At 49.5% G+C, this 25,761-nt stretch overlaps 1 protein-coding gene across 5 annotated transcripts in view; it reads right to left on the bottom strand.

Annotated features, from left to right (window-relative positions):
- Positions 1–25,761, bottom strand: part of EHMT1 (euchromatic histone lysine methyltransferase 1) — a 113,639-nt gene that overhangs the window by 44,616 nt on the left and 43,262 nt on the right. For 2 of the 5 annotated variants that reach the window (XM_082067653.1, XM_082067655.1), the window contains exons 2-4: positions 12,241–12,328; positions 3,138–3,694; positions 542–583 (exon numbers count right to left, since the gene is read on the bottom strand). In XM_082067653.1, coding sequence (XP_081923779.1) covers positions 542–583; positions 3,138–3,694; positions 12,241–12,328 — 687 coding nt within the window. Of the gene's footprint in view, positions 1–541; positions 584–3,137; positions 3,695–12,240; positions 12,329–17,546; positions 18,297–25,761 lie in introns of those variants that run through there. The other 3 variants (XM_082067656.1, XM_082067657.1, XM_082067654.1) reach the window with 3 other exon arrangements.

Raw genomic sequence — 25,761 nt, 5'->3', positions numbered from 1 at the left:
TGTGAAGCAGCCTGACATACTGATTTCACACATCTTTGCACTATTTCTGACAGTTCAGTTCCCCTGACCCGTTCCTCCGCGCAGCATAAGAAATACCACCAGAGACCACCAACGACAACCTCGTGGTCACCACGGAATGAAGGGAAACATGGGATTCCCGACACAGCCATCCGCTCCTATCTCAAGAGATACAATAGCTATGGGATGCTTTCACTGCCTTTATCACCCTTTTTTCTTTCCAGATGCGTCTTAGTGAAGCTAAAATCAGCAGCTCCAGTTCTAGGAGGGGCCTTCTCCACGCACAGGACACACACACGCACTCGCCTTTCAGTCTGTTACCCAGCCCTGGAAACTTCTGGGTTCTTAAGAGGGTTGTAAATGGATTAAGAAGGAAAGGAAGACATTTTTCCAGAAGGTGCAGCACTTGTTTTACTGTGCTGACTAATTAGAAGCGGAGCAGAAATGACGCTGCCAGAAATTTCTCCAAGGCCTCTGTTCAAAAATCACCTTCACCCGAGACAACATCAATTAAAATGGTCACCTGTTTCAGATTCAGCTTCGATCCCAATTCAGGAAGCAACTCCTAAATAGAAAAAAAGCTGATTAAATTTGTGAGAAAATTCTTTTCTTGCTTTCAAAGCCCAATCCACATGTGCAGGAAAAGGCCACCAAGGTCCCCTGACAGCTATTGCATTACAGGCAATCGTTTTTTGCCCCCAGTGGGCCAGGGGCTACACTTTGCAGGCAACAAAACCCCTTCCTCCCCTCCATCTCCCAGGCAGCACGGGTCTGCAGGAACAGGTTACCAAGAAAAACAACAATGCTCTAAAAAACATCAGCAAAGAAAATGACTGTGTCCTGTAACATCAGCTTCTGGGAGATTTCCGCAATTTATTTCCTGGAATACAGCACCGGCTATTATGGCAGTTTTGAAGGGGAAAAGGTGTGAACACGGAGGCTGGTGCACGAAAAGTCACCGTAATGCTGCGCTGATGAGTCTCGTATGAGCAGCTCAACAAAGGAATGATCAGGACAGAAAAATGACAACTAGAGCAAGAAGCTGCTACTCAAAAGAAAATAGCATGTACATTCGAAAGACAATGGGGAACAATTAGGTAGTAATTATCAGGAAGGCTGAACAAAACAGATGGTTTATTGTCTTGCAGAAATCAGATCAAACCGTGGGTCACATTCAGATGCCCGAGCGCAGAACGCGGGAACAGCCTCTTCCTACCACCCTTCTCCTGGATTTTGTTTCTCTCCCTATTTTAAGCCCAAGGGAGAAGGCCGGCGGTGCTGAGGACAGGCTACGCACCTCCTGGAGCGGCCCGACAACCGTAGGGTTTGGTTTTTGAAGGCGCTGTTATTGTGTGAGCAAATAACCACCAACAGCACCATCGCTGCGACTCGTGGAAGCGAGCGCTGCGGCATCCGCAAACATCGCACGCGGCTTTCTAGAGACAGACCTTGAAGTCCACGGGGTTGCGTAAAAATATTCTTTTGATGTCTCATAAAATATGAACGAGGAAAATGCTCCCTCCCTAACCTACAAGTCGTGTTTTAGAAGGGAATTGCCTCTTTGAATTGCTCAGCCCAAGGGATCCCTCCCTGTCAAATTCCCCAAGGGTCCGGGGGTTTCGTGGCCTCATTTAGGTGCACGGCAGGCAGATGGAGAGACCCAGGAGGCAGCTCTGGTTGCAAAGCCTTGTTTGGGTACGACACAGCCTTACGTGGGATTTTCATCATGCTGCACGTCTGCATCTGGGCTTCCCCCTGCTTGCGAGCCAGAAAACACAGCAGGGGTGCGAGAGGATTCAAACGCAAGCGGGGGAAGGCAGAGGGGAAACGAGCGGTTTGGGAGCAGGGCAGGGGAACCGCGGCAGGCGCGGTGTCTGAGCGCCGCGAGGTTTGCAATCCCCACGTGCTCTTTGCACTCCCACCTGCTTCCGCAGGCGCAGGTGGTGCCGCAGCCAAGGGCACCTTTCCCCATCTGCGGCTGGCGAGCTGCCACCCACCTTCTTTTATTTTTCCTCTCTTTCCTCTCTCTTCCCCTGCTCCAGACCACAGCGATTCACAGCTTTGAGACCTTACTGCTGAGCGGCAGCATACGGGTGACAGCCGAGGATGGCTCTGCGTTTGCTGGTCTCCCAGCAATCCATCACACCGAGCTTTAAAAGCTGCGGCAGCTTCCCCTGCGTTTCTGTGCGTGACTCACGGTGCCAAGCGAGACTCGCAGTCCTGTCCTTGACCCAGGGGCAGGGTACCTCAAAGCCAGTCTCTCTCATTAGACACAGCACAATGAGAGGATCTAGCTCATTGTAGCTAAATATAAAGTGGCACAGGGCTGGACAGCAAGTGCTCGTAGTGGAGATCTGCCTGTTCCAGTGTCTATTCCCTTCCTCTCGCAAAAGAACCAAAGTAAGAACCGAAAGAACCGAACTCAGGTGATGACAAAGAAACGCCTGTTCTTGTTCATCCCACTATAACATGAATGCACCCGAGGACTTCACATCTCTTTCTGCCTCCTAAAGAAATTGCAGACCTCTGTTTTACTAAGTGATGCTAAATCCACCCTAAGGATTCTGGAGTGCAGATTTCTGAACAAGTTGTATTACTGCAGGCAACACACAGAGAGAGAGAAAACATCATCTGTTTTACTACTATAATGATATGGCAATGCAATCAAGTTGCCTAACACATCAGCTTCTTGACAGCTTCCAAGCTTAGGAGAAGCCTCAAGTTAACACGCTATGCTTAATTTCCTTCGGGTCGAACTTATAAGAAATCTAATTTGTTTCACAAGCAGCTCTGGATTTGAGCAGACGGCTGATGAGCAATACAGCCAAGAGAGAAAGGCCGTTTAGTGTCTCGCATAGATCTGTCGGAGAAGGCAATCGATCAATTATTTATTTAGAAACACATTGGGGAAGAGAGCTGATGGCGCCCATGTGACTCTATTTTAACTTTCCGTAGGAAGAGAAAAAAAATACGAAGAAATATATATATATAAAAAAATAAAAATTCAATCCACTCAGCGGGCAGCTCCGAATTCCGCGTGCACCAAGGTAGCCCTGTCACGCACTCAAAGAAAGCCAAGAGCAACCGCGGCGGCACCGACTGCCGGGTATATACATTACCAGGCTAGGGATGGGTTTGGGCATTGTCTTCCGTGCTCTGTGGACCTTGATTTCAGTGTTAGCAGCGGCGGCTTTTTTAGCATCCATGTCCTTACTGCCCTCTCCGAGCTTGGGCGGCATCGTGGCTTGCATCTGAGAAAAGGAGCCCACAGTTCTGCCTTTGCTCGCTCCTCCTGGCAGGGTTTTGGCAGCATGGCCGGTGAGAGAAGCAAAGGTGCTGGTAGTCCTTAGAGGCTGCTCCTGTGCCATCTGCTTGGTGAGAATATATCCATTGCTCCCCGTGACAGAAGTCTGTGTGAAGTCGTTGGCTTTCACGTGGTTTTGCTTCCCAGTCTCGCCATCTCGTTCAGAAATGCCATTTTCTGCTATCCTATTTAATTTAGCGCTAGAGTCCTGCTGGCTCACTTTCGTATTGTCCTGAGTGTTTTTCGCTGGGTTTGGGTGGCCGCCAGCTTCGCTGTGCTCACAGGAACCGTTGGTTTCACCGTCTACTGCCATTTTTGGTTCCCCCACTTGCTTTTCCGTAGCACTTTCATCTGCAGCCATGGCATTAAATCCTGGAGAAAGAGGGAGGATAAGGAGGAAGAGAGGAGAAAGAAAAGGGTCACAAGCATTACCAAAACTCCAAAGAGAACGTACAGCTACTTACAGCAACTAACGAAGAGCAAAACTGCTCTCTCTCTCTCCATATATTTATCGTCATTTAGGTTGCTCACTCACCTACCTGACCGGCTCGCCTGGATCCTCGGATGGTGAGAATCAGGGTGGGTGAGATGAAAGCAGTGCACTCATTGTCACTTGGCTCAGCTGCAGATGTGGCCATTTATTCCCAACTATGGATTTTTCAAGGTAAATATTATCTTTAGCTTTTCCAGTAACTACATTTATTGGACCATATGTCAACAACTCGCATGTCAAACAAAAGGCTGCCCCAATCTTGCACTCAGGTCTGTGGCAAAGCCCTTCGCAATGCCACACACAGGAGAAAAGCTGCCGGGGTGGGTGTGAGCTGCTGTGGCACCAACATTTCTGCATTTCTACACATTTCTACACCGGGGCTCTGCTGCTACACCAAACATCATGAGGAATAACTCCCTGGCAATCACAGCTCTCCTGGCAATGCCGTCTGGTGGAGATGGGACCTTTCCCCAGGATGAAGCCGCCCAGGAGCAGGATACACAGCGTCATCTCAGAGGCAACAGCCCGAGTAAACACAGGGTGAAGCACGTCAGATGCAATTCTAGGTTAACATAATTACACGATGCAAATGCAGCAAGATTTTTGCAGACTGACTAAAAGCTCGCGCACAGATAAAACAGGAGTGTCTGTGTATAAAGGGTGGTTCTTCTTCCCTTACAAACATTTCCATGCTCCCCCCGTCAATGAATTTGTCCCACGAGAGATTCCAGATCCGAGCTGGAAAAACATCCAAGGATGAACACCAGGGATGTGCAGAAAGGTTTCTGACATGACAAACTAGCAGCTCCCCAGGCAACCAGGAGCGACAACAATTCACCAGCACATTCAGTAAAACGATTACATCAACCCACTCCTAGGGATTCCTTGTATCATCTTCCTTCCAGGGGCCAGACAGTTATGAAAAGCATCCCAAGAAGTACCAGCAAAAGCTTTGTCAAAGCACGTAGGGCTGATTTACAACCACCTTGAATCAAAGCAATTTCCACCTACGGTGTTCAGAAGGGCCTGGAGTCAAACGGGAGGACGCTCTGCAAACCAGACCCGCACGCTGGGTACAGCATCTCACCTCACGCTGCTCTTGAAGCCCAAAAACCCAATATTCTGAATGTCTCTGCTGATGCAAGGGTAAAGCACGAAGAGGAACCAAGATCCCCATCACCAGATGTCAAGTCCAACATCCCCGGGTTAGCGGTTCCAAGCCGAGCTCTGCAAGGCTTGGCTGGCGTCCCCAAGCGCTGCACAGCTCACCGGGACAGCTCTGCACACAAAGCACCAAATTCCCTCTCTAGTTTGTGGCAACTGGGAGAAAAATCTCCCCCCTCAACTATTTGAGGGCCTACCCACCCCCTTCTTTCTACCCCATTTTTAATGCATTTATTCAGCCCATCTCCTTACCATTGGGTTGACCTGAAGATCTACTTTGATCCAGATTTCTGCACAAACAGCATTTGCAGATCTAATCTCCAAAACCAACGCAGTCTAGTTCCTGCAACAACCATTTTACTCTCCAAAATCCCCATTTTTTGGCGCTCATCTGGGATTTGTAAGACAAACATTTATTGCATGGACCTGAAAGGCCCATTAGAACTGGTCTATGCGCTTCTACCACCCAATCCCTCCTCCACCCTGACGCGTGGCCAATGCTCAGTTCAGAGCGGGTTGGTCGGGGGTCTCCCAGACGCAACGCAGCGCTCGGATTGTTCCAGCCCTTACCAGAAGTTACAACAGGGACAGCCCTGGTCCTGCCCTGTGTTTTCAAATGAAAGTCACAGATGTTGGGTACGAAGCATCTTACTGGAAGGTATCTTCAAACCCTGATGACAAGCGGTAACTCCTCCCTGGGGTTCAACTGGGAGCATTTTCCCTGAGGACTGTCCTGCACTAAACCGTCCGTTCCCCCCAAACCTGGGCAGCTCAGCCTGGAATTGTCTCCCACATGGGCTTTGCCAGCTCAGAGACTCCAAAACAACCTCCAAAACGAGCCGAGCGGTGCTGGCTGGAGCACACGCAGGAGGGTTGAGGCGCAAACCCCACCTCAGTCGGCTGGAATCGAGCACGACCCAAAGTCACCACCTCCATCTGCTGCCCTCTCAGCACCCAGACCACCCCCTGTGCACTGAAAGCTCTGATAAGACACACAAGGGTTTGCTTCAGATACCAACGACTCCAGGAGAAGATAAAGTGCTATTTTTTTCACTGTTATTTAACTATTTGAAAAGTCTTGGGCAGAGGGAGCCAACAGCTACACCCTCATTCTTTCAATCCTTGTTTCTCTTCCTGCATTTAGTGCCTTTACAAGACTGTGCTGCGGCCATTTGAACAATTATTCCAACAAAGTCAGTGCCAGAAGAAAACAAAAATCGAGCTCCCTACCCACAGATGGAGCTTTATAGTGCTCGGCAATAGGCATCTGGCTGAATGAAACCTTCAATATTTGTTGATTTAAATACCGCACACTCCCAGCAGAACAGTCAAATAACTTCAGTGGCTGACTATTAGATAAACTGAATAAGCAAAGGGCAAGAATTGCTCTACCTGCCACGAAGGTAACCAAAACAAGGTGAATTAGAGCACTGCCCTAGGGGAAAGAATAACTGCGTTACTCCAGAAAACGTCACGGACTTGGCAAAAAATCCATGAGGCTAAAATTAAAAATCCCACATACAGTTTTCCCCCACCCATACTCTTCAAAGTGCAACCTGATTGACTGTGGAAGCTCTGTCAATCCCCTATAAACAGGCACCGGCTTCCAAATCTGTAGGACCTGAGGTTTGACACACCATAGATATGAAATCCCGTTGTCTGTGAAGTCGCACAGAACTTGACAGCTGTTGTCGGGGGTACGCGTTTGATTTAACGGGGTTATGCACCCGCTCTGCCCTGCTGTCAATGACTGCAGACATCGCAGGGTGAAGCAAAGTCCTGTGGCTGCTTTTCACAACCAAAATACCTGGTACGGTAATGGGAAAATAGGAGTTGGATCGCAGGCTCTGCCTCTGACTCGATGCTCCGTCCTCGTGCAACGGGACACGTCTGCGAGTCTGACCATGTTCAACAAGTCCCAGGTGCACGCTCACAAGCATTGCTGAATAGGCATAATTCAATAGATATTTACACTTTTGTTGAAATATGGCCTATAGCTGGGGACGGGAATGCAAACTAGAGACAGCAGGAACCTCACCATGGAGAAATACCGAATAAAACAGCCGACAGAAGCTCTTTGACAGCACCAGACAGCCAGAGAAACCCTTGCTCCTGACGCAACCTTTTCATCTCACCTTTTTCATCACCAGAAAACAGAAGTTTCACTGCGAACCCCCTAAAATCTTGTTTTCGAGTACACCTCATGGCAATACATTTTCTTCCTGAAAATGCTGTTCCACAGCTTTTCTGCTCTTGTGCTGCAAGTGAGTAAAAATCGTATTCGCTTTTCTCGCCATTGGTCCTTAATCTACAACTATTCTTTCCTTAATTGCAAAAACTGAAAGGTAGAAAGATATCACCTATGTCCACAGCAGCATAACCTCATTTATTAGAAACACCCCGTTGTTCTCAGAGCTCCCTTCTGCATCCCCTATGCCACACGCAGCAATAAAAACCTTGTCCCATTGACCACAACCTGTCTGCATCCCGATCCAAGCATCTGGTATTACCTGATCCAGGTATTCAGTATTAATTTAAAATCCAGCAACATGTAAGATGGGGAATCTGCCTATGGGATTTATTTTCCGTTCTGCTGCCCGTTCTCCCAAGCAGGTGTCTGAAGTTGATACCAAGTCGAAACAAAACCTGAGTAAAGGTCCATCTTCTGTGAGCTGGCTACATTTTAGTAACACAAGGAATTGAAGACCCAGAAAATTATGCTTGTGATTCCATGTGGCAAAGAATAACCAGTAACATATTTAAATTAACGACTCATGGAGAGTGACGCAGAGTTCCCACCGCTCCACAGGCAGACCCTCTGCAGTGTTTCAGTCTTAAGCTTTTTCCTCAGCATCACAGTCATGCAAAATTGAATTAAAATTCCCATAAGGAGACCAGAATCTTAAGAAAGGAGGGGAAAAGCTAAGTCAGTCAAGATGAGGACAACTGATCTCATTTCAGGTGTCTAAAAGGCGTCTCGAAATCCAGGGTGCCCCTAAGCCACCTTTGCAACACACGGAGGGAAGACGACAGCTCAAAAGCACATCTATCTTTGGATAAACTAATCACCGCCTGGACATGTCTACCACGTGTAAGCAGAAATGAGCTGGACCAGTTCAGAATTAGAATGATAACTTCAAAACAAACCCCTAAATTAGGCAAAACTAAACCCAGCTCTGCTCCCCCAGGCCTGACCCCAGCAGGGCTGGTTCCTCTGCACCACCTTGGCCTGGTGGGTTCCAGTCCTTCCAGTAGAGCCAGGTCTGGCTTTAGTCCTGCCCTGCAGCTCACAGAGCTCAGCTCAGCCTGCCAAAACCTGTCTAACAGATGCAGGATGGTCCCCACCAGCCACCCCGGACAGAGGGAACCAAATTGTCCCTGCGGAGACTGAAGAAGCCACCAGAAACTTTCCATGTGCAGGCACAGCCAGATGATCAGCTCAGAATTCGGTCATACAAAATCTTACAAGCAAATGCACTCTGTGGAACTTTTAAACATCTTTCTGATCACCTCGGTGCTGAGCACCAGTAGGGTGGGTACCTTCCGTCATTTTGAGTGTCCCAGCGCAGCGACGGCAGCTCAGCCACGAGGGCTCAGCTGCTGCGAGAGAAGCATCGAGCTCCGAACTAAGGAAAGACGGAGCTTAGATGAAAAGCTCATGATTTTGAACAGCAGTACGAGTAGTACATATTTATATTTATATACACACACACGTTTTGCAGATTTTTTACCTTAAAGGCTTTGCAGATCATCTTTAAAACACCACGGATACCACTGTCATTTATTCAATACCCAGCTGTCCTGCTGGATAGACTTTGAAAAGCGAGAAATGCACCTGCTTATAGTCCTTGTGTTACGACAGTTCACTCTCGCTTCGTCCTCAAAGTGAAAATAAGATACATTGTAAAGCAGAGAGAAGCCCAGCTGACATAAAAGGATGACAAAGAGACACCGGCTGAAACTACAGCCTGGGGAGAACTGGTGGCTGGAGACCGTGTATCCATTGGAAAGCAACACCTCTACCACTGAAGCCAAAAAATGGAGCATTTTGATGCCGAGAAGTAAAGGGAATTGTTTCAGGGCAAAGTTCCCCTCTGGGGTGAGTTATTGATGGTGCCATCTTCGCCCCACTCCCTTTTAAATCCATGAAGGTGGGCGATATCCACCCAAAAGCCATCAAATTTCCAAAACTCAAGTGCCACCCCTCCCAGCCCCCTGAAACACCATCGCGGTGCCACCGCTTCCAGCTCCCGTCACACACACCGAGAATCAACACTGGAAAAGGAGGAAAGAAAAAGCAAAGAAAAACCAAGAACAACTTCTCCTGTGAACGCTCAAACCTGAGACTACACAGGTCGGGTAAATGGGGTTCGGCACCTCGCCTGTGAACACCGGCCGTGACTCACAGCAGTTTAGCGTCCTGCGGGAAATGAATCTGTTCCTTTGCCGTGGGATGGGTGCACATCTGAACCACCTGAGCATCGCTGGGCTCTGCTCTCCTGGCTGTGACTCCCAGCAGGGGATCCCAGTGCTGAGGACAGCGAGGCGAGGAGATTATTCTGTTTCTCCTTTTAACGCAGCCATCTCTGCACCTGGGAACGCAAAGGGTGGAAAGCAGCACTGTCCTCACCGGCACCAGCTTCCCATCTGCAGTAACAGGGAAAAAACCCACCGAAAAATAGACAAAAAAAAGCCCCTCCAGGAATCTCAAACCCTGACACTCTCTAAAAGCCCTTTGAGGTTTATTTGAGAGCAAAGTGACTGTGCATGTCTCATTCAGCACAGCTGCTCTTGTAAAACAGCTGCCTCAGGTGAAGTCTCAGGAACACGGAGGCTAATGGAGAACTAATGGAGAACTTCGTTATCGACTCCCCTTCCTGCTCCTTTGTGCTGGAACTTTCCATCTCTGGGGCTGGGGAATCAAAAAGGAGTGGTTCGCTTTGAAAGGTCAAGCGAGACGCAGCACAGAGAAGAACTGAAATGACTTGCAATTCTTGCAAAGAAACCACTTTTTAATTAGTTTCTCTCTGAGTCAGACTAAAGACAATATGGCCTAATAAAACACGACAGTAACTTTTTTGCGCTCATCCCTGCCCCTTTCCACTCCCTGTCAAAGGGAAAGATGGACCTGAGCTCACACCCACATGTGGAACTGAAGCGGAACATTTCCCCACAGCCAACAAAGCACAGTCTCACCCACAGCTGGTTTTCTATCTGTATTGAGCAACTTTACACAGAAGGGGACAGTGAGCAACTTACACAGGGCTTTACACAGGCAGGGACTCAACCCCAGGATATTAAAGAGTACTGGGATCATCCTCCTCACTAAAGGGAAACGACTGTTCAAGCAACCTTAGAGAAACCTCAGACTTCAGGGTGCTCTTCCAGCCCTCATATCCCCTGTTCCACACGTTGCCACCCACCCTGAGTGAGGAAACAGGGCTCAAAGAAACTATTTTGTGCAATCTTAGATGTTTGCTGTAATGATTTCATGATCATGCAAGACCCAAAAATGTAAGTTCTTTGCCAACGCTAAACACTATTATTAACAGAATTTAGGGACGTTCATTCAGTTTCTATAATGATCACAGCTGGGTGATGAAGGTCAGTGAAGAACAACGCCCACAGCACAACGACCACGCAAACCATTGTCTTTTGCACACGTGGTATGTTTGGGAAGAGCAGGACACAGTTTGAATGCTACCACAAGAATGGAGACTATGCAGTTCACGTTTTAGGACCCTTCTTTCCCCAGTAACAGAACTGGACAACAAGCTGGAGCTGTTGGGAGCTGAGCACCCCGTGAAGCCTCCACACGGCACAGGGAAGGGCCTCGGCTTCCTTTGGACACACAGCACTCAAGTCAAAATCAGGCAAGACATCCAAGGCGCAGAAATCATAGAACCATTTTGGTTGGAAGAGATCCTCAAGATCATTGAATCCAACCACAACCTAAATCTTGCTCTAATCCGTGTCCCTGAGAGCCTCACCTCCGGCTGTTCAACACCTCCAGGGATGGTGACTCCACTGCTGCCCTTGGGCAGCCTGTTCCAATGCGTCACAACCCTTCTGCGGAAGAAATGTTTCCTAATCTGAACGTTCCCTGGCTCAACTCTCTCCCTTACCACCCTCCTCCTGGATTTTTACCTCCACAGACTCTTGACACTTACCTTAAGCTCAACCCAGCGCTAAATAAACCAGCTCTACAGTCCTGAGCCCAGCAACAAGGGATCAAAGTGAGAGTCTCCTCCTGGGGACATCTCAGACATCGTCTGCTCTGCCCAGACCAGAGGTCCATACACAACCCGTGTCAGCAGCAGCACTCACGTGTCCCCGGTTAATGTGCAAGCACTGTGGCCACATCTAACACAGCACTCCGTATTTCGCCTGTTCTGAGCTTTACTTTCTAACCAGAGCAGCTTGACAAAACATTATGCTGGACAGAAGAGAAAGAAAAAGCAATGCTGTACTCACACACATCTGAATTAAGTCCAAAATTTTGTTTCTAGCTAACATGAGGTATTTTGATGGGGCCAGTTCAGTGCTTTTCTAATGCTCTATAATGGAGAGGAGAACAAAAATACAGCAAATCCCTGCAGAGCTACGGAAGTAGCTAGTCAAGGAATAATAAAGCCATGGAAAAAAAAGGAGGGGGGTGGTGAGATAAAGGGCAGTGGGGTTTTTCCTAATCCTACCGACACATTTATTAAACCTTCAGATTTGTGTGCATGCAACTCACAGACAACCACGCAGGAAAGACTTGAAAGTACCCCGTGCTGCATCCTGCCAAGTAAAAGCAAGCAGAACCAACAGAGAAGCCACGAGGCAATCCCACAACGGCACGAGGTGTGGGGTGTCTCAGCCCAGCGGCCGTCCCGCAGCCGTCGGTGCCTGCTCTGGAGCAAGAGAGAAGCCCACAGGAAAACAGAAAGGTAACTTTACTAGAGGGAGGAAAAGGGCTCCGGGTCATCACGTGGCGGGGATCAGAGTTCAGTCAGACCCAGTCACACACAGGCGGCTCAAAGTGAATCCTTTGCACTTCGCAGCCACACCAAAGCAGAAGTGAAAATTAGATCTCTGTTCTTTAGGCAGGTGGAGATGGATGGACTGAAAACCAAATTTGCATCTTCTGGGGAAGAGCCCTGCTGAGAATAAACACAGGAGGCGAACGGAGCCGCTCTGCTCATGGGAGCACACCTGAGACCCTCAGGGGACAGAGCCCATCGCCAAACCCCAGCTGTGTTCCCATCCAGGTGCTCACCTTCCTCTTTGTTGTTGGTGATATCTTTCAGCAGCTCCGTCTTCATGCAGGCGTCCTTCCTTGGCTCTCCCTTACTCAGCACTGCTCGCTAGGGGTGGGGAAGAGAAACGCCACAGTTTAGCTCAATGCTCATGCACATGTTGCATTTAAAACAAGAGACAATCATGGACACATCCTGTTTACATCTCGGGCAAACCTCGTTCTGCGAAATAATGCTGCAAGGAAACTGCTGCCAGGGAGCTGGTCAAAGATAAAGAGCAGCAAGGGGCAGCTTTGAACTGTGCCCAGGGCTGACATGGCGCAGATTTGGGTTGAGATGTGGCCAGACAGGAATTTCCAAGTGTAACATGTTTGGGAATCCAGCTGAGTGTGTCCAAACAGGTTAAAATGGTCAGGAAAGTCAAGTGGAGAAGGTGACCCCTGTTCCCCCAAAACTTCGTCGGTTTTGGGTTGGAGAAGGCAGATCTATCAAACTGTTCATTACACATCATTTAGCAATGTTTACAGCCCAAAAATGCTTTGGGTGTTGGGTTTTGGTTTTTCTGGTAGTTCATTCAAATGTAACTTACAAAATGCAAACCATCAGTGCGCAACAGCCAACTCATCATTCATAACACCCCTGTTTATTAAAGTTAATGAGCTCTATTTTTAATTCTATAGAAAATAATGTTTCTTTTCCCCTTTTTTTAATCTATTTTTTTAAAAAGGGAACACCTGCTCATCTCCTCTGCCTTTCACACGCCTGGAGTCACATTGCTACATCAGCTTTGCAGCCTTCATAGCTTCTCTTTCTCTTTTTGTTCAAAGTGGCAAGACAAAAAAAAAACCAAATGCTACTAAAGCAAAAGGAAAAAGGTATTAAAAGAACACAAACACACACAAGGAAAGGGGTCCCTTGACACGGCTCTGTGCTTCAGGAGCCTCGCAAAGCTGCTGTGTGATCATGGAAAGAGTGATGCCCATGTCCAAGGCCGGGCCGGGTGAAGGGTTCAGCGCACGCCGCCCGTGTCGCAGGAGAAGAATAAGCCCAGGTCAAACCAGCTGTTGTGGGGCAGCACGGAGAGCAGCTGGCGCCCGCAGCCACGCGCTTCACCCGCTTTAAAGCACACTGAGCGATAAAGAGAAAAAACAACCTGCCCATCTCCCGAAAAGCAAGCAAAAGAGATAAGACACACACACAGCCTGGTGTATCAGCTCCAAAACCATCCCCAGCAGCTCGCCCTTCCCCACATCGGTGTCTCTCCAAAGCTGGCAGGGGAGATGAGGTGGGGTGTTGCTGTCTCCAGCCACCCCATCGTTTTTGTCTTCATGTGGGCTCAGCTGCAACGCAGGTAACACAGTGCGGGGTTTTCACCCCGATCTCAGCAGCCCCTGCACCTCGATGCCATCACTGTCTGCAGAGCCGCTCACAGCTGATGGGACCGAGGGGACAAGGGACAGTGGCTGGGAAAGCCCCCACCACCGGCCAACCCTGCCCGCATGCAGCTGAGGGCACCCCAAGGATTGCTCCTCTGGCAATGAGGGGCCGCCTGGCCCCGAGCAAACACCAAACACCACATCTGGATGCTCTCAGCAAGGGGAACTCGCGTCCCGAGCGCACCACCTGCAGATCTTCAGACACACACCAAAAAGCAAGCCCAAAGCGTTCGAAACCTCAGCTCGGCCAACCCATCAGGTCGCCTGAAATGGAACATACCTCCAGCAGCCACTGGCCAACAGCTTCCAGCAAGAAGCGATCATCAAAACACACCCTGAAGTTTGAACACAGATCAGCTTTTCTTTTTCACTTATTTGCTAAGCCAATAATATATATCCTTGCTGCAAACATCTGCTTGTAAACCCTACCTCTCCTCTACCCAGACTTCTTGTAAACTGGGAATAACTTCGTTTTTCTCACAGACTTACCCTGATGCAAAGAGAAGTGCAGGGAGCCGGGGCTCCAGCACAGCCCCACAGCTGCCACCATGGGAAGGGACCCCCGGCCCTCACCACAGACACCAACAGAACAGAAAGAGCCTCAGTCTAACAGGGACTATTGTTTGCCCACCTTGTGTTGCAACAAGGAAAGGCCTTGGTATTCCTGCTATTAATCTAACTCACACTGGAAACCTCAGGATTTTCAGCAGGTCATTTTTACCCATTCGATGCTCAGTTTTTCTTTACTTTAGAAGCAGCAACCCCACTCCCCAAATCACCCAGGCTCTCCCTGCCACGGACTAGAAAAGTCACTGTAGGAACCCTGGAGTCAATCAGATCAATCAAGATCAATCAGGACCCTCCCTCCTCACGGCAATTAGCAGGAGCTTGGGGCAAGCAGAATTTCCAATGCCAAGAGAGGCCAGAGAGAAACTATCACCTTCTTCCTATGAGATAACACAAAGCTGGGTGCTAAGACAAGACTAACCCAGGTGGCACTTGATGGGCTCTCCTGGTCCCTATCTCAGAGCCACATCCCTCGCTAGCAGTGGCGGCTGGTTTACAACTTCCATGCCTTGCTCTGCAACAAAAACTCAGCATCAAGGGATGAAATTAAATATTAAAAAAAAAAAAAGCAACAACACACCACAACAACAAATAAACTGTGGATTTTGATCAAAAAGAATCTACAGGAAACCCCAGCAAAGCGCTCGAAGCCTCTTCCCCCCACCTTGCTCCATCACCACCCAGCACCAACGGGCACCCACCGCTGCCCATTCATTCCCACCAGCCCACGGCTCCACCCGGCCAACTTAGCAGCAACTCCACCGCAAGTGTCAATACCTCCATTTTTTTTGTGTGTGTGTTGGGTTTTGTTTGGGTTTGGTTCCCCCCCCCGCCCTCCCCTCCCTTCAATTCAGAGCAAACTTCCCTCTGCTCACACTGCCCATGCCCCCATCCCTCGGCTCCCGATTGGCAGGGAAATCCTATACCCACCCTCCCCGCCGAGAAATGTCTGCTCTTGCAGCAGTCCCAACAAAAGCCAACTGCCAAGCACAGCCCGCTTCACAATAAAAGTCTCACTCTCTCAATTTCTTTTTGCTCCTTCCCCCCTTTCCCGCAGCCATCCGCCTCCATTCCCTCTGATTATTAACCTTCCGTGGCTGGAGAGCCTCCATAAAGAGCGCACACCACCAGCTAGGAAGTGTTATCCCCCTCTCCCCTTTTATTTTTGTTCGGTTTCAAGGAGAAGGAAAATATTATTGCATCTTAAAGGCTGATTAGGTCTTTGAAAGGGCTTTAAGAGCCATGAGGATCCAAGCAGAGGAGCTGATGCTGGTTTAGTTTACAAGAAAACAGGCTTCGTCTCCTCTGTGAGGTCTTTGGAGGGGATGGAAGACGGGTCAGATCAGCCAAGGAAAAGCTCTGCAGCGTTTCCAGACAGACGACAACCAGAAACTACAGTGGTGCCTTTAAAACAAAAAAAAACAGAAAAGAGCAAAGCTGAGAAACACAGAAAGAGCTTTCTGAGCCTCCTCCTTGGCATTTTCATCAGCCATCCGGGTGCCCTTTGCAAAGGTCCAAATGGGGTTTTATAGGCAACGACATACATGCACAGCAAAACTCCAACATATTGCAGCTTACCAAGCCCAAGAGACCAGCGGTTACATCATGACCAGAGCTCCGTGCAGGCAGGAGCGGAGGGTGATGTGCTAAGATGTCTACCTTCAACAGGGTCTTTTTTTTTTTTTGTCTTAAAAAAATCAACCGTCAAGGAAGCCAAGGCTTTGCAGCAGCGTTGTTCTCATCGAGCCACGCAGCTCAAGCAGGTTGATCTCAGAGAGGGCTGGGAGCAGGAGCACCCCTCCAAAACTCACTCTTTTCCTCCCTTTTTCTCCTTTAAACAAAAAGGGCAAACCACAACCCAAAGCAACTTGCTCATAATAACCTTTGCCTTAAAGAGAAGACAAACATCTTGTAGTTAATTATATAGGAAGTAATCATTAAGAAAATGCTTGTAGCAAGAGAGTGTTGCGTGCGAAGGCTGCTCGTTTCAGATCCTGCTGTGCACGGGCAAGGTCTGGGATCGCTGCTGGTGGGGCCGCTGACCACAGGCCTGTCATTAAGAGCAGCAGAAACGTTTGATCTGGAGAAGGAAGGAGACACAACCACCAGCGTACCTGGCCTACAAAGCAGCCACCGGTCTCAAAGCTCCTTTTTTTCCAGGCTAAGGCCACTTCCTTATAAGCCTCGTGCGATCATGTGAACGTGGAATTTTATCTGCAGCTCACAACAAGCACTGCCCTCAGCCTGAAGTTTGTCCCCAAATCAAATTCTTTGCAGTTCTTTTGTCTCCTGCATTCCATTCATCCGGACTCTTCCTAAAAGAAAAGAACCGTTTCCTTCTCTACCCCCATGTCCTCTCTCCTATTCCAGCCGCACAAATCAACTCCCGACACAGGGGGAAGGGTAGAAATGAGGCGCAAGTCCCTGCACGCAACGGCTGGGAACAAGGAGACACGTGCATGAAACACAACAGGACTTAAAGTGACTCCTTGTAAGACAACGCGGTCCACAATGGCGTGCAGGCTTCAGGCGAGGGGGGGTTTGCAGGGCCCGTGTCCCTCCTGTAAAGGGGAGACCCATCTATCAGACAACATGGACACAGCTCCGCTTCCTAGCAGTGTCATGCTGGGAAGCATCGTACCCATCTTAGCTGTGTCCCAGTAGAGTTAAAGCCAGTGCAACTGGTACGTGCAGGCGAGTGTAAATCCAGAGCAGACAAAGGCATCTCCTCCTTCCACGGGCTGAGGTTAGCAAGGAGCACAGCTGCTGCACGCCTTCTGCTAGTGCCCAGGAGGGGAGGGGGGAAAGAAAACCCTAAAAATGGAGACCAGGATTCATCACTACCTCTAGCAAAAGCAAACCAGCCACTTCAGAAACACCCAGTCCCCAGGAAGGCTCAGCCGGGTAGCACCAAGAAGAGCCTAAACCAAGCAAGATGCAGCAGCCCAGGGGGGCTGGGAGGCAGCTCACCCCCATGGACAGGGCTTGGGCACCTCTTCAGCCTCCACACTCCTCTTCCTCCCTCCCCCAAAGCATCGCAGCTCCCTCTCCCCCTGCCCACCCCGACAGCACCCGCAGAAGGGCTCGTGGGGGCGATGGAGGAGGGCAAAGCCCCAGCATGGGCTTCCCTGGAGGACCTGGCCCGGCTGCCCACACCACCTCCGCTTGGTCACCTCCAGCCACCGAGACACCAGCAGCAAGACAGCGACGCCGGAAAAGCCGTCGGGGAGAAGGGGGGGAAAATAAAAAAGACAAAAAAAATTAATACCAACACAACTTGCACCCTCGGGCCTGTCCCTCTAAGAACTACAGCAAAACCTCACCAAGGCTTTACTCTCCTGGAGGGTGAGAAAGCGACACAGCGCTGCCCAGCACCCGAAGTCCAAGGCTGGGAGATCCTCACACCCTCTCCTCCATGGCCTACGGGCTTCGTCCCCGCCGTGGGGCCTTTATTTTCTGCTCTGTCATTAAGAGTGGAGCCTGGTCTTTTCCTTCCATCCCAAGAATTGCAGGGAATTAGATCATCTTCCCCGGCTCACCTCCCCCTGCAGGCAGCTCCCGAGCATGCTCAGCGCGGCCCGGCTGCCATTTCATAACGGCATTGTTTACAGACACACACTGACCTGCCATTTTTTGACAGGAGGAGAAGGGAGACGCCGTTTGCCACCCCGACCGCACACGGCCCCCTCAGCACCCCATCGTAAAAATCCACTTTGGTGAAGGCAAATATGGCAAGAGAGCAGAAAGTAGCAGGCTGTGGGTTTGTGGTGGTAGTTTTGTCCGTGGGGTTTTTTTTTTGTTGTGTTTTTATATTTTTTTGCCTTTTCCTTCCTTGGTTTAGGTCAAAATCCACCTGCTTTGGAGGGACAAGTTAACCCCTCTGGGGGCTGGGAGGACACGGGGAGGTCTCGCAGAGCTCGATGCAAAACGCCAGCCATGATTTTTAGCTTCTTTGAATCACAACCGTGCTTCGATGTCACCTAAAAATATAATACCCAGCCCAGTCTGCCATCCTCCGTCAAGCCTTCCTCTGTGAGAGAAAGGCTTGGAAAGATGGTATTTCCCGTGAATAAACAAGTTGGCTCAGTCCCAGCACATACAGTTTTCCCCTTTAAATGCAAACCAGAGTATTTTTGCAGGCACACAGGAAAACGAGGAGAGGAGGAGGAGAAAAGCTCCCCATTTAACACCAAGAGCTCCATGAAAAGCCTTGCAAGGTCGCTCCGAGCCCCTCTCTGTTCCTGTGCTCTCTGTTCCAGTCCATGCTGATGATACTTTACAGGTGAAAGCAGCTCTGACTTAGGACGGAGAGAAAATGCCAGAAGAGCTGGAGGTTTCCTCACCCTTGGAACAAGGACAAGTTGTGAAAAGCTCCTTTTGCAAGAGGCGCCGTGCTGCTCTGACACAGCATGGCAGCGGTGCGCATCAGATCTTCTTAACCCCCACCACATCCACCAGCCTTCCCCCTCCTGATGGGACTGAAGGAACAGGATAAACACATCACCTGGTTTGGGAGAAGTGAATTGTCATGTTAGATCCCAGAATTATTTTGTTTTAGGCTTGCTCTACCTTTTTTCCCCCTCTAATATTTTTAAGGATACTTTCCAATTATTTCGTGCAGTATGTGAGCTCCTGGCTACTGCAAATCCTCCTCTGCCCCCCTCCAGGACCAATGCCACCATACAGCAATGCCAGACGTTTTCTTCTCCACCCAACAGACCACAGAGCTCACAGAGGCACGGGGAAGGGACGGATCCCACGGGACCAAGAGACACACGAGGGGACATCCCTCTGCAAAGAGGAGTTGGTGTCAAAACTCTTCAAATTTACAGCAAAGCCAAAAAGAACCGGCTGAAAAATGGTAGTTAAGGGTTATAAATTCATGGTTCGCTTCCAGATTACCGACACGACATGTCACTGCAGGAACATATGGTCCTCCGAGCCTGGCGAGCGGGGGGCGCGCTGCCAGAGCCCCGAGCCTTGCGGCTGAACCAAAAGCGAGGTAGATCTCCCACTGCGGCGATTCCTCGACTGCTCCGGGAAGGGGAAGGAAGAACTCCAGGGAAAAGCGGCAAAAAGACAACCAAGAGAGCAGCAGGAATCAAACCATCCTCCCCCCTGCAACCAGTTGGTCAGGGGGGTTAAGTTCCTTAGAACTCCTTGTTGACCTGAATAAAATAGCTCCCTGCCATTTGCACGTGATGCTCTTTTGTTGGGAAGTGCCCCAGGATGACCACCAGGTCCTGGGCCTGACCCTGCCCACTGCTGCCATGCCCAGGCTTTGCTAACAGGGGCTGATCAGCACAAAAATACACCCCAAGTGTGCTGCAAAGTCCAGTTCTGTCCAAACGTGTTCCTGGGGAGAGGGGAAGAGCTTGTGCTGGCCTTTAAAAGTCAGTTAAATAGACAAAGGGGAAAAAAACTCAAGACCCCAGTGTGGGGCTCTCAACCCTTGCTGGAAAGCAGCACCAAGCCCAGACCTCCCGCTTCTCTCTCCTCTCCAAAGTAGGTCAGGCTTTTCAGCGTCTCTCTGCAGACGCTTTCAAAGGACATCGGCCGGCAGGGACGGAGCACTGGGTGTTCTGGGTGTTTTGGGCCGGCTGTCACACCGCTGTCATCGTGGTCACCACCACACAGGAGCACACACTGCACACCTCGGTGGTGTTTTTGGTTGCTTGCTTTCTCAGCCTTCATTAAACCCAAGCCAAATTGTTTTTTTCCCCTGGATGGGAGCCCATCGGGCAGCACGTCAAGGCCTCTGCTCTTCACTGTTCAAAAGAAATCTCGTTTCTCCCCTTGTGACTTCTTCTGATGCCTTTTCCTTAGCACACATCTTCTAGATGACAAATAACGAGCGCATTTATAGTCCAGCGGAGACACGAGAGATATTTAGATGAGGTATCACAGGCCGTCCTGTAAGCTTTAAATCTTTTAAATGCCATCCTCACGTCTCACTCCTCCATGGAAAATTCAACATTGTGTCTGCATGGCAGCTTCAGGGGTCTTCTTGATGCCCAGCAAGCTCAGGCCAATGGATGCCCAGACAAAACACAGCTCTGGGACCTTCGGTATCTGTCCCAAGTCCCACCGGGGTCTGTGGCAGCCAAGAGAGCTGTTTGCATGGAACAGAGAGCATAGCAGGGCCAGGGGTCTGGATTTTAGGCAACTTTTTAAAATAAGCTGCAGAGATGGGCCTCCTGCCATGAAATCAACCACAGATGTTTTGTTTTAATCAGCTGCCCCTTGGATTGCAAGCTACTATTAGAAAAAAAAAAAGAAAGAAGAGAGAGGAGAGGAAGCCACCCCAAAATAAAAAGGATAGTTTCATCCTTGTAAAATGGTTGCTGTTGTCTCCGCCCAAGGAAGTGAGCTGCAGGCTTGCCTGACACAAGCAGGGCTGTCAGAGGTGAGCGGGCAAGGAGGTGCCTTGTGGCCACAGGCCCTCTCCTCCCCTTTGGGAGTTCAGTCTTGAAGCAGCTCGGACACCCCGGGGTTTGCTCTTGTTGCTGGCGAGAGCTGCAAGCAGGGAGGGCTCCTGGGAGGAGCACATTTTCCAGAAACTTCACACTTTAAAACATTTAAAAAATAAAAGCACCCAAAAAGAAAATAATAAAAAAAAAAAGGCGGGCAAAACAAAACAATAAAACCCCTACAAGCCCCAATCCAATCCCCAAACAAGCCTCCCCAGCCCAGAAGACAAACACAAGGCCACCCAGCCACGAGGAAACAAAGCCCGAGCTGTCCCGGCGCCAGGAGAGGTCGGACGCCCAGGTCCCTGCGAGCCCATGGCCCAGCACGAGGTGACAGCGAGCCCAGACCCCAGCACAGCCCGCGCACAGGGCGGCAAAATCATGTACATGGAAACAAACAAATAAATAACCCCCGGCCATGGCTCCCCGAACCTTCCTCCTCCTGTCCCAGGCCTCTCCTCCCCTGCGGGCAGGGCCGGCGGGAGCGGGGCACGGGAGGTTACCCTGCCGTACCTGCGGACATCTGTTGTCTTCTTCTGGTGAAGACTCAAAGAGTTGCATATTCCAGATCCTCATGAGCAGTGATTCAGTTTCTGCTCATGTGATAAAAGCTCCCTCTACAGAGTGAGCATGCCCAGAGGAGACCATTTCACTGCTCCCTCCAAGCTGCAGCCATTTCACAGAGAACCTGCCGGCTCCAGGGCGTCCATTGGAGCGCGATTATCCCGGGCATCCCGGGGACACCCCGGTAATGCAGATCATCTGTCAACTCTCTGACAGGGTGCCAGGCCTCAAAACCTGAGCGCCCGCCTGAAATAAAACAAAAGCCTTTTAAACCATAGAGCGAGGTGTTCTGTCTCGGTGGCCTTCAAGAGTAGCCCTTGCCCACAGGAAAAGGAGAGGCGGGAGGGACAGGAGGGATGCTGTGGCTTGGGGACGCTCCTGGGGTGATTCTGTTCTGCTTAATAAAGCGGCCGACCTCCCAGCGCTGGGATGAAGGCACACGGGTTAAACTGGTTCAGTGTGCAGTGCCCAACTGCCAGTGCATTTGAGATCTGATCTGCTGAGCTGAAGGGGAGCTACTTTTCGTTAAAAAGACAAGCTGACCTGGTGCAACCAGCCTTAAAAAGGTGTCGCAGTCATTAAAAAGAGGGGAGGGGAAAATGTAATGAGGGTGGAAAGCCCTAAAGAAGTGCTAGTGCACTACTAGGTGCAGCTCTGAGCTCAGCCTATGTCAAACCATATGATACAGCTGGCCCAGGCAGCGAGATAAAAGAAGAAATTTTAGCTTCAAAATAAAAGTAGTTTGTCCTTGTTCCACTTGACAATTAAGCATAAACTCTTGGCAATCTTTGTATCTGCTCAAGCTCCCAGTCAAACTGCCAGAGCAAGTTGTGGGAACATCTGTGAGCAGAGCTGGGCTGGAAGGGATTCAAGCCCAGGACGGGTTTGCTGGAGGCAGGAGCTGCTGGGGGTGTCAGCGGAACCAGGAACCCCGAGAACAGCGCCGAAGGAAGAGGAAACTCAGACGTGGGCTGTGGCACCACCCGCCCGGCCTTGGCCAAAGGAAAAGGAGTTCTCAAATAAATAAGAACACAGAAGATAGACCTCTTTAAATAGGAATTAAAATGAAGAGGTGCTGAGTGTATTGTGTTGCATTGGCGGGGGGAGGCAGGGAGCAGTCTCAGCTGTAGGGAGTTAAAAAGAAGGCACCAAATCCACAGCGAGGTTTTCAAACCCCAAGGATTTTGTTTGCCTTCCACCTTGCCCCAAAAGCAGACATGGCAAATTCAGGCCTTTGGCACAAAACCCAAGCCCGGCCCCTCCTCTGCACTGTCCTGCCATTGCCTTACTGCACATGGGAACATCCACAAGCCACACTTTCTGCGGCCCAAGCAGCTATTTCACCTCCTTGGCAAAGCAGCCACAGTTAAAGCAGCAGAAGAGCCTGTCACAGATGAGCTATGAGGATGGTATTTGTCTCTCCCCACTCTGGAGAAGTTTCACTACTAAACAGTTAAAACACAGAAGGCTAAATCGAGATGACTGAAATTCATAGGAAAGGAATATTTGAGGTGACAGCATAAAGCAAGGATCTCTCTTTCACTCCCTGGGTTTTTTGTTTGATGTAAATCTTAAGTTTTAATAAACACAAAATGAGATTTTCCTGGCCTTTCTATCACTCGCCGAGAGGTACAGAGGTAACTCATTTAAGATAAACTTGAAAATCCCCAAACAAAAGCACCACAAACCAGCTACACAGACAGAAGTTGTATTATCCACCGCATCAAAAGCTCACTGTAGTTCAAACCAAAGATGGCTTTAAAACAGCTGATGTGTTGCCCTTCCTTGCAGCATGAAATCACCTGGCTTTCATTAAAAACACGGCAACACAGATATTAACCAACCCAGTGTCAATGAACTGCAGTCAACGTCCCCTTTTGGAGATAAAATGAGGAGGGAGAACCAGGCGGCCCCAGAAGGGCAGCGCTCCCCACTGCACCGCAACACTGGACGTGTTCTTGCTGCCCAGGTTAAACATACAGCGAGAGCAGGAGCTACCGGAGATGCTTTTCACATCTCACGCTCACCCGGGAAAGCGCTAAACACTGTTTAAAATAAATACATTAACAACTAAATAAATAAGCAGAGCTGATCACGATATTGCAGATGCTTCAACAACCAACTCGAGCCAAGCGATCGACCGGCATCATACCAGAACCTGTGCAGCATCATCTTTACATGGGATGCTTGGGCGTTGATTAATAAGACCTTAAATTCATGCTATCCAAAAGGAGAAAGAAGCTTCCAGACCCCCCACTGCCAGCCCTGTGGTCCCTCCTGCCCCGGGACCCCCATCTGCCCCATTTTGCAGAGGTTGGTTAAAGACCCATCTCCAGGCTGGCCAAGGAAGCGTTATTTCTAATGATGCAGGATAAGAACAAGCCCATGCCCCATGAAGCTTTCCCCTTAAATCAACCTTAAATTAAACCAAATACTCTCCCCACCAAGCCGGTACGAGACAGCAGAGCACCCCCTTTCAAAACATCTTCCACCAGAAGCCATCAAACTACCAGGTGTTTTTATTCCGGGGCTTTCTGGCCTCCATTCTACCCCTCAAGGCTCAAATATCCCTTTCAGAAATCTCCCGTTTTCAGGAGGACGGCAGCAGCACAACCACCTCCCTTCACAAAGGACACCGGGCTCCTCGGGGCTGGTGCTAAATTACCCCATTACGCACGGCATTTTCACAGCTCCCTGGCAGAGGAAGCACAAGTGGGAAGCAAGGGGAGATTTTTCTTTCTATTGGAAGAATAATATTTAGCTCTGCAAAATACAGGGGGGGTTCCTTATTTGCATCGGGCTCCTCTTCTTCCAGACCCTCCAGCTGCTCAAATCTGAACCTCCTTTTTTCAGCCAAAAAGCACCAGAAGCTGAAGGGACTTTTGATATAATACAAGCATTTCTGCTGGAATCCTGATTTTGCTTCTGCTCCCCAGCTCCGCCACAAGCTGTTGAAATGCCTCCTTCCCTCCGCGGTCGTTACGTATGACATTTATTAACCAGAATGCCCATTCCCAGGACACACGGAGCATCCTCAGCGTCCTCCGAGGGAGCCCAAACGTCCCCTGGGGCTCGGGAACAGCCTGGAAGGAGCAGCAGTCATTAATGCGTGTTTCTGGGATCACAGCTTTCTTCACCTTTCAAAACCTGGTTGTTTTTTCCCCCAAGAGTTTCCAAGCCATCTCCCTCCCCCTCTTTCCCCAGCAAAGTCGAAAACTGCTTTTAGTTAACAGGAAACATGAAATGTTCCCTGGGACCCTTGATTGAAGACATCACACACAACAAGGACAAAACAAAAAACAACCACCAAAAAAACAGAATTAAAAAAGAAATGCTGTTGCAACAGCTGTTGAGATGTAAGCTCCCTGGGAGATGCTGCTATGTTTTGATAAGAATATGCGTTGAGTATTTCATTTACAGGGCAATCCTAGAACTTTATTTAGAAGCATATTGGCCAGACAGCTGTAATTTAGAACATACTGTATTCCTAACAGCTCCCGTTTATAAACTCCTTCAGCTTTAACTTAGAGTAACCACGGCTCCTTCTGTTTTGGAAATCTAAAACCACCATTTCTCCCCTTCATTCAGCTATTGCATATCGAGAGCTTCTACCGTACAAACACAGCCTGGCTCGAGAAGGGTCCGAAATGCAGCATTCCCCTCGCACATCCCATCTCAGTAACAGCAAGCAAGCTCATTGCTTTAACCACACTCACCGTTTGCTCCACAGACAAACGTTTTATTGTGTTATTTGGGGGACGGGAGCTGGGGTGGCAAGCAGAGCCATGTCAGCACAAAGCCATCCTGCTTATTCGACGTCTTCTGCCAGCAGAGCCGGCTGGAAAAATGGCTGCGCACGTTCCATCTGGCTCCTGCTGCAAGAATGTGCTGCAACGCTGGAGCCGGGGCGTAGATCCTGCCCGCGAGCCTCACGTGTTCACCGTGTCCCTGTTCTTTGACCTCACACCTGTATTTATTTATTGTTTTAAAAAAGGATTAGGGCATTCACGTGAAAATAAGTTCTTCACTGGAGGAGAATCAGTGCTTCATGATGCTTTTCTATCTCTCCCCAAATCATGAACTCGCCTATGAAATATCGCAGTTGATGGCTCTGCGAGCAATTCCACTGACATAAATTTCCGCAAGGAACAGAAGGGGCAGATGAACTCTTTAAAAACAAAGCTCCTGCCTTCATGCAAATATCACTGGTTAAGAAGAACGGAGAAATAAAGCAAGCATGATGTGTATACGGAATTGGCTCTGAAGAGGCTGCTTTTCAGCAACTGCCATAAGGTGGCAGTAGGTCTTTAAGGCTACCTTACACCTTTCACACAAGCACAATAGGAAATTATCACACGAGGGGTGTTCCAGAATCTGAAACTGTTTCAGACAAATTTCCTCATCGGGGAGCCAGACCATACATGAGAACTTGGGGCTGAGATCACCTCAACGCCACGGTCCTACAAGGAGAAAAAGCCACCAGGACAAAAGCTGAAAAAGCTGC

The sequence above is a fragment of the Streptopelia decaocto genome, assembly GCF_964273445.1.
Source record: "Streptopelia decaocto genome assembly, chromosome: 17".
NCBI lineage: Eukaryota > Metazoa > Chordata > Aves > Columbiformes > Columbidae > Streptopelia > Streptopelia decaocto.
Note: the sequence above shows the minus strand (reverse complement) of the source record. Positions and strands in the feature narration are given on the sequence as shown.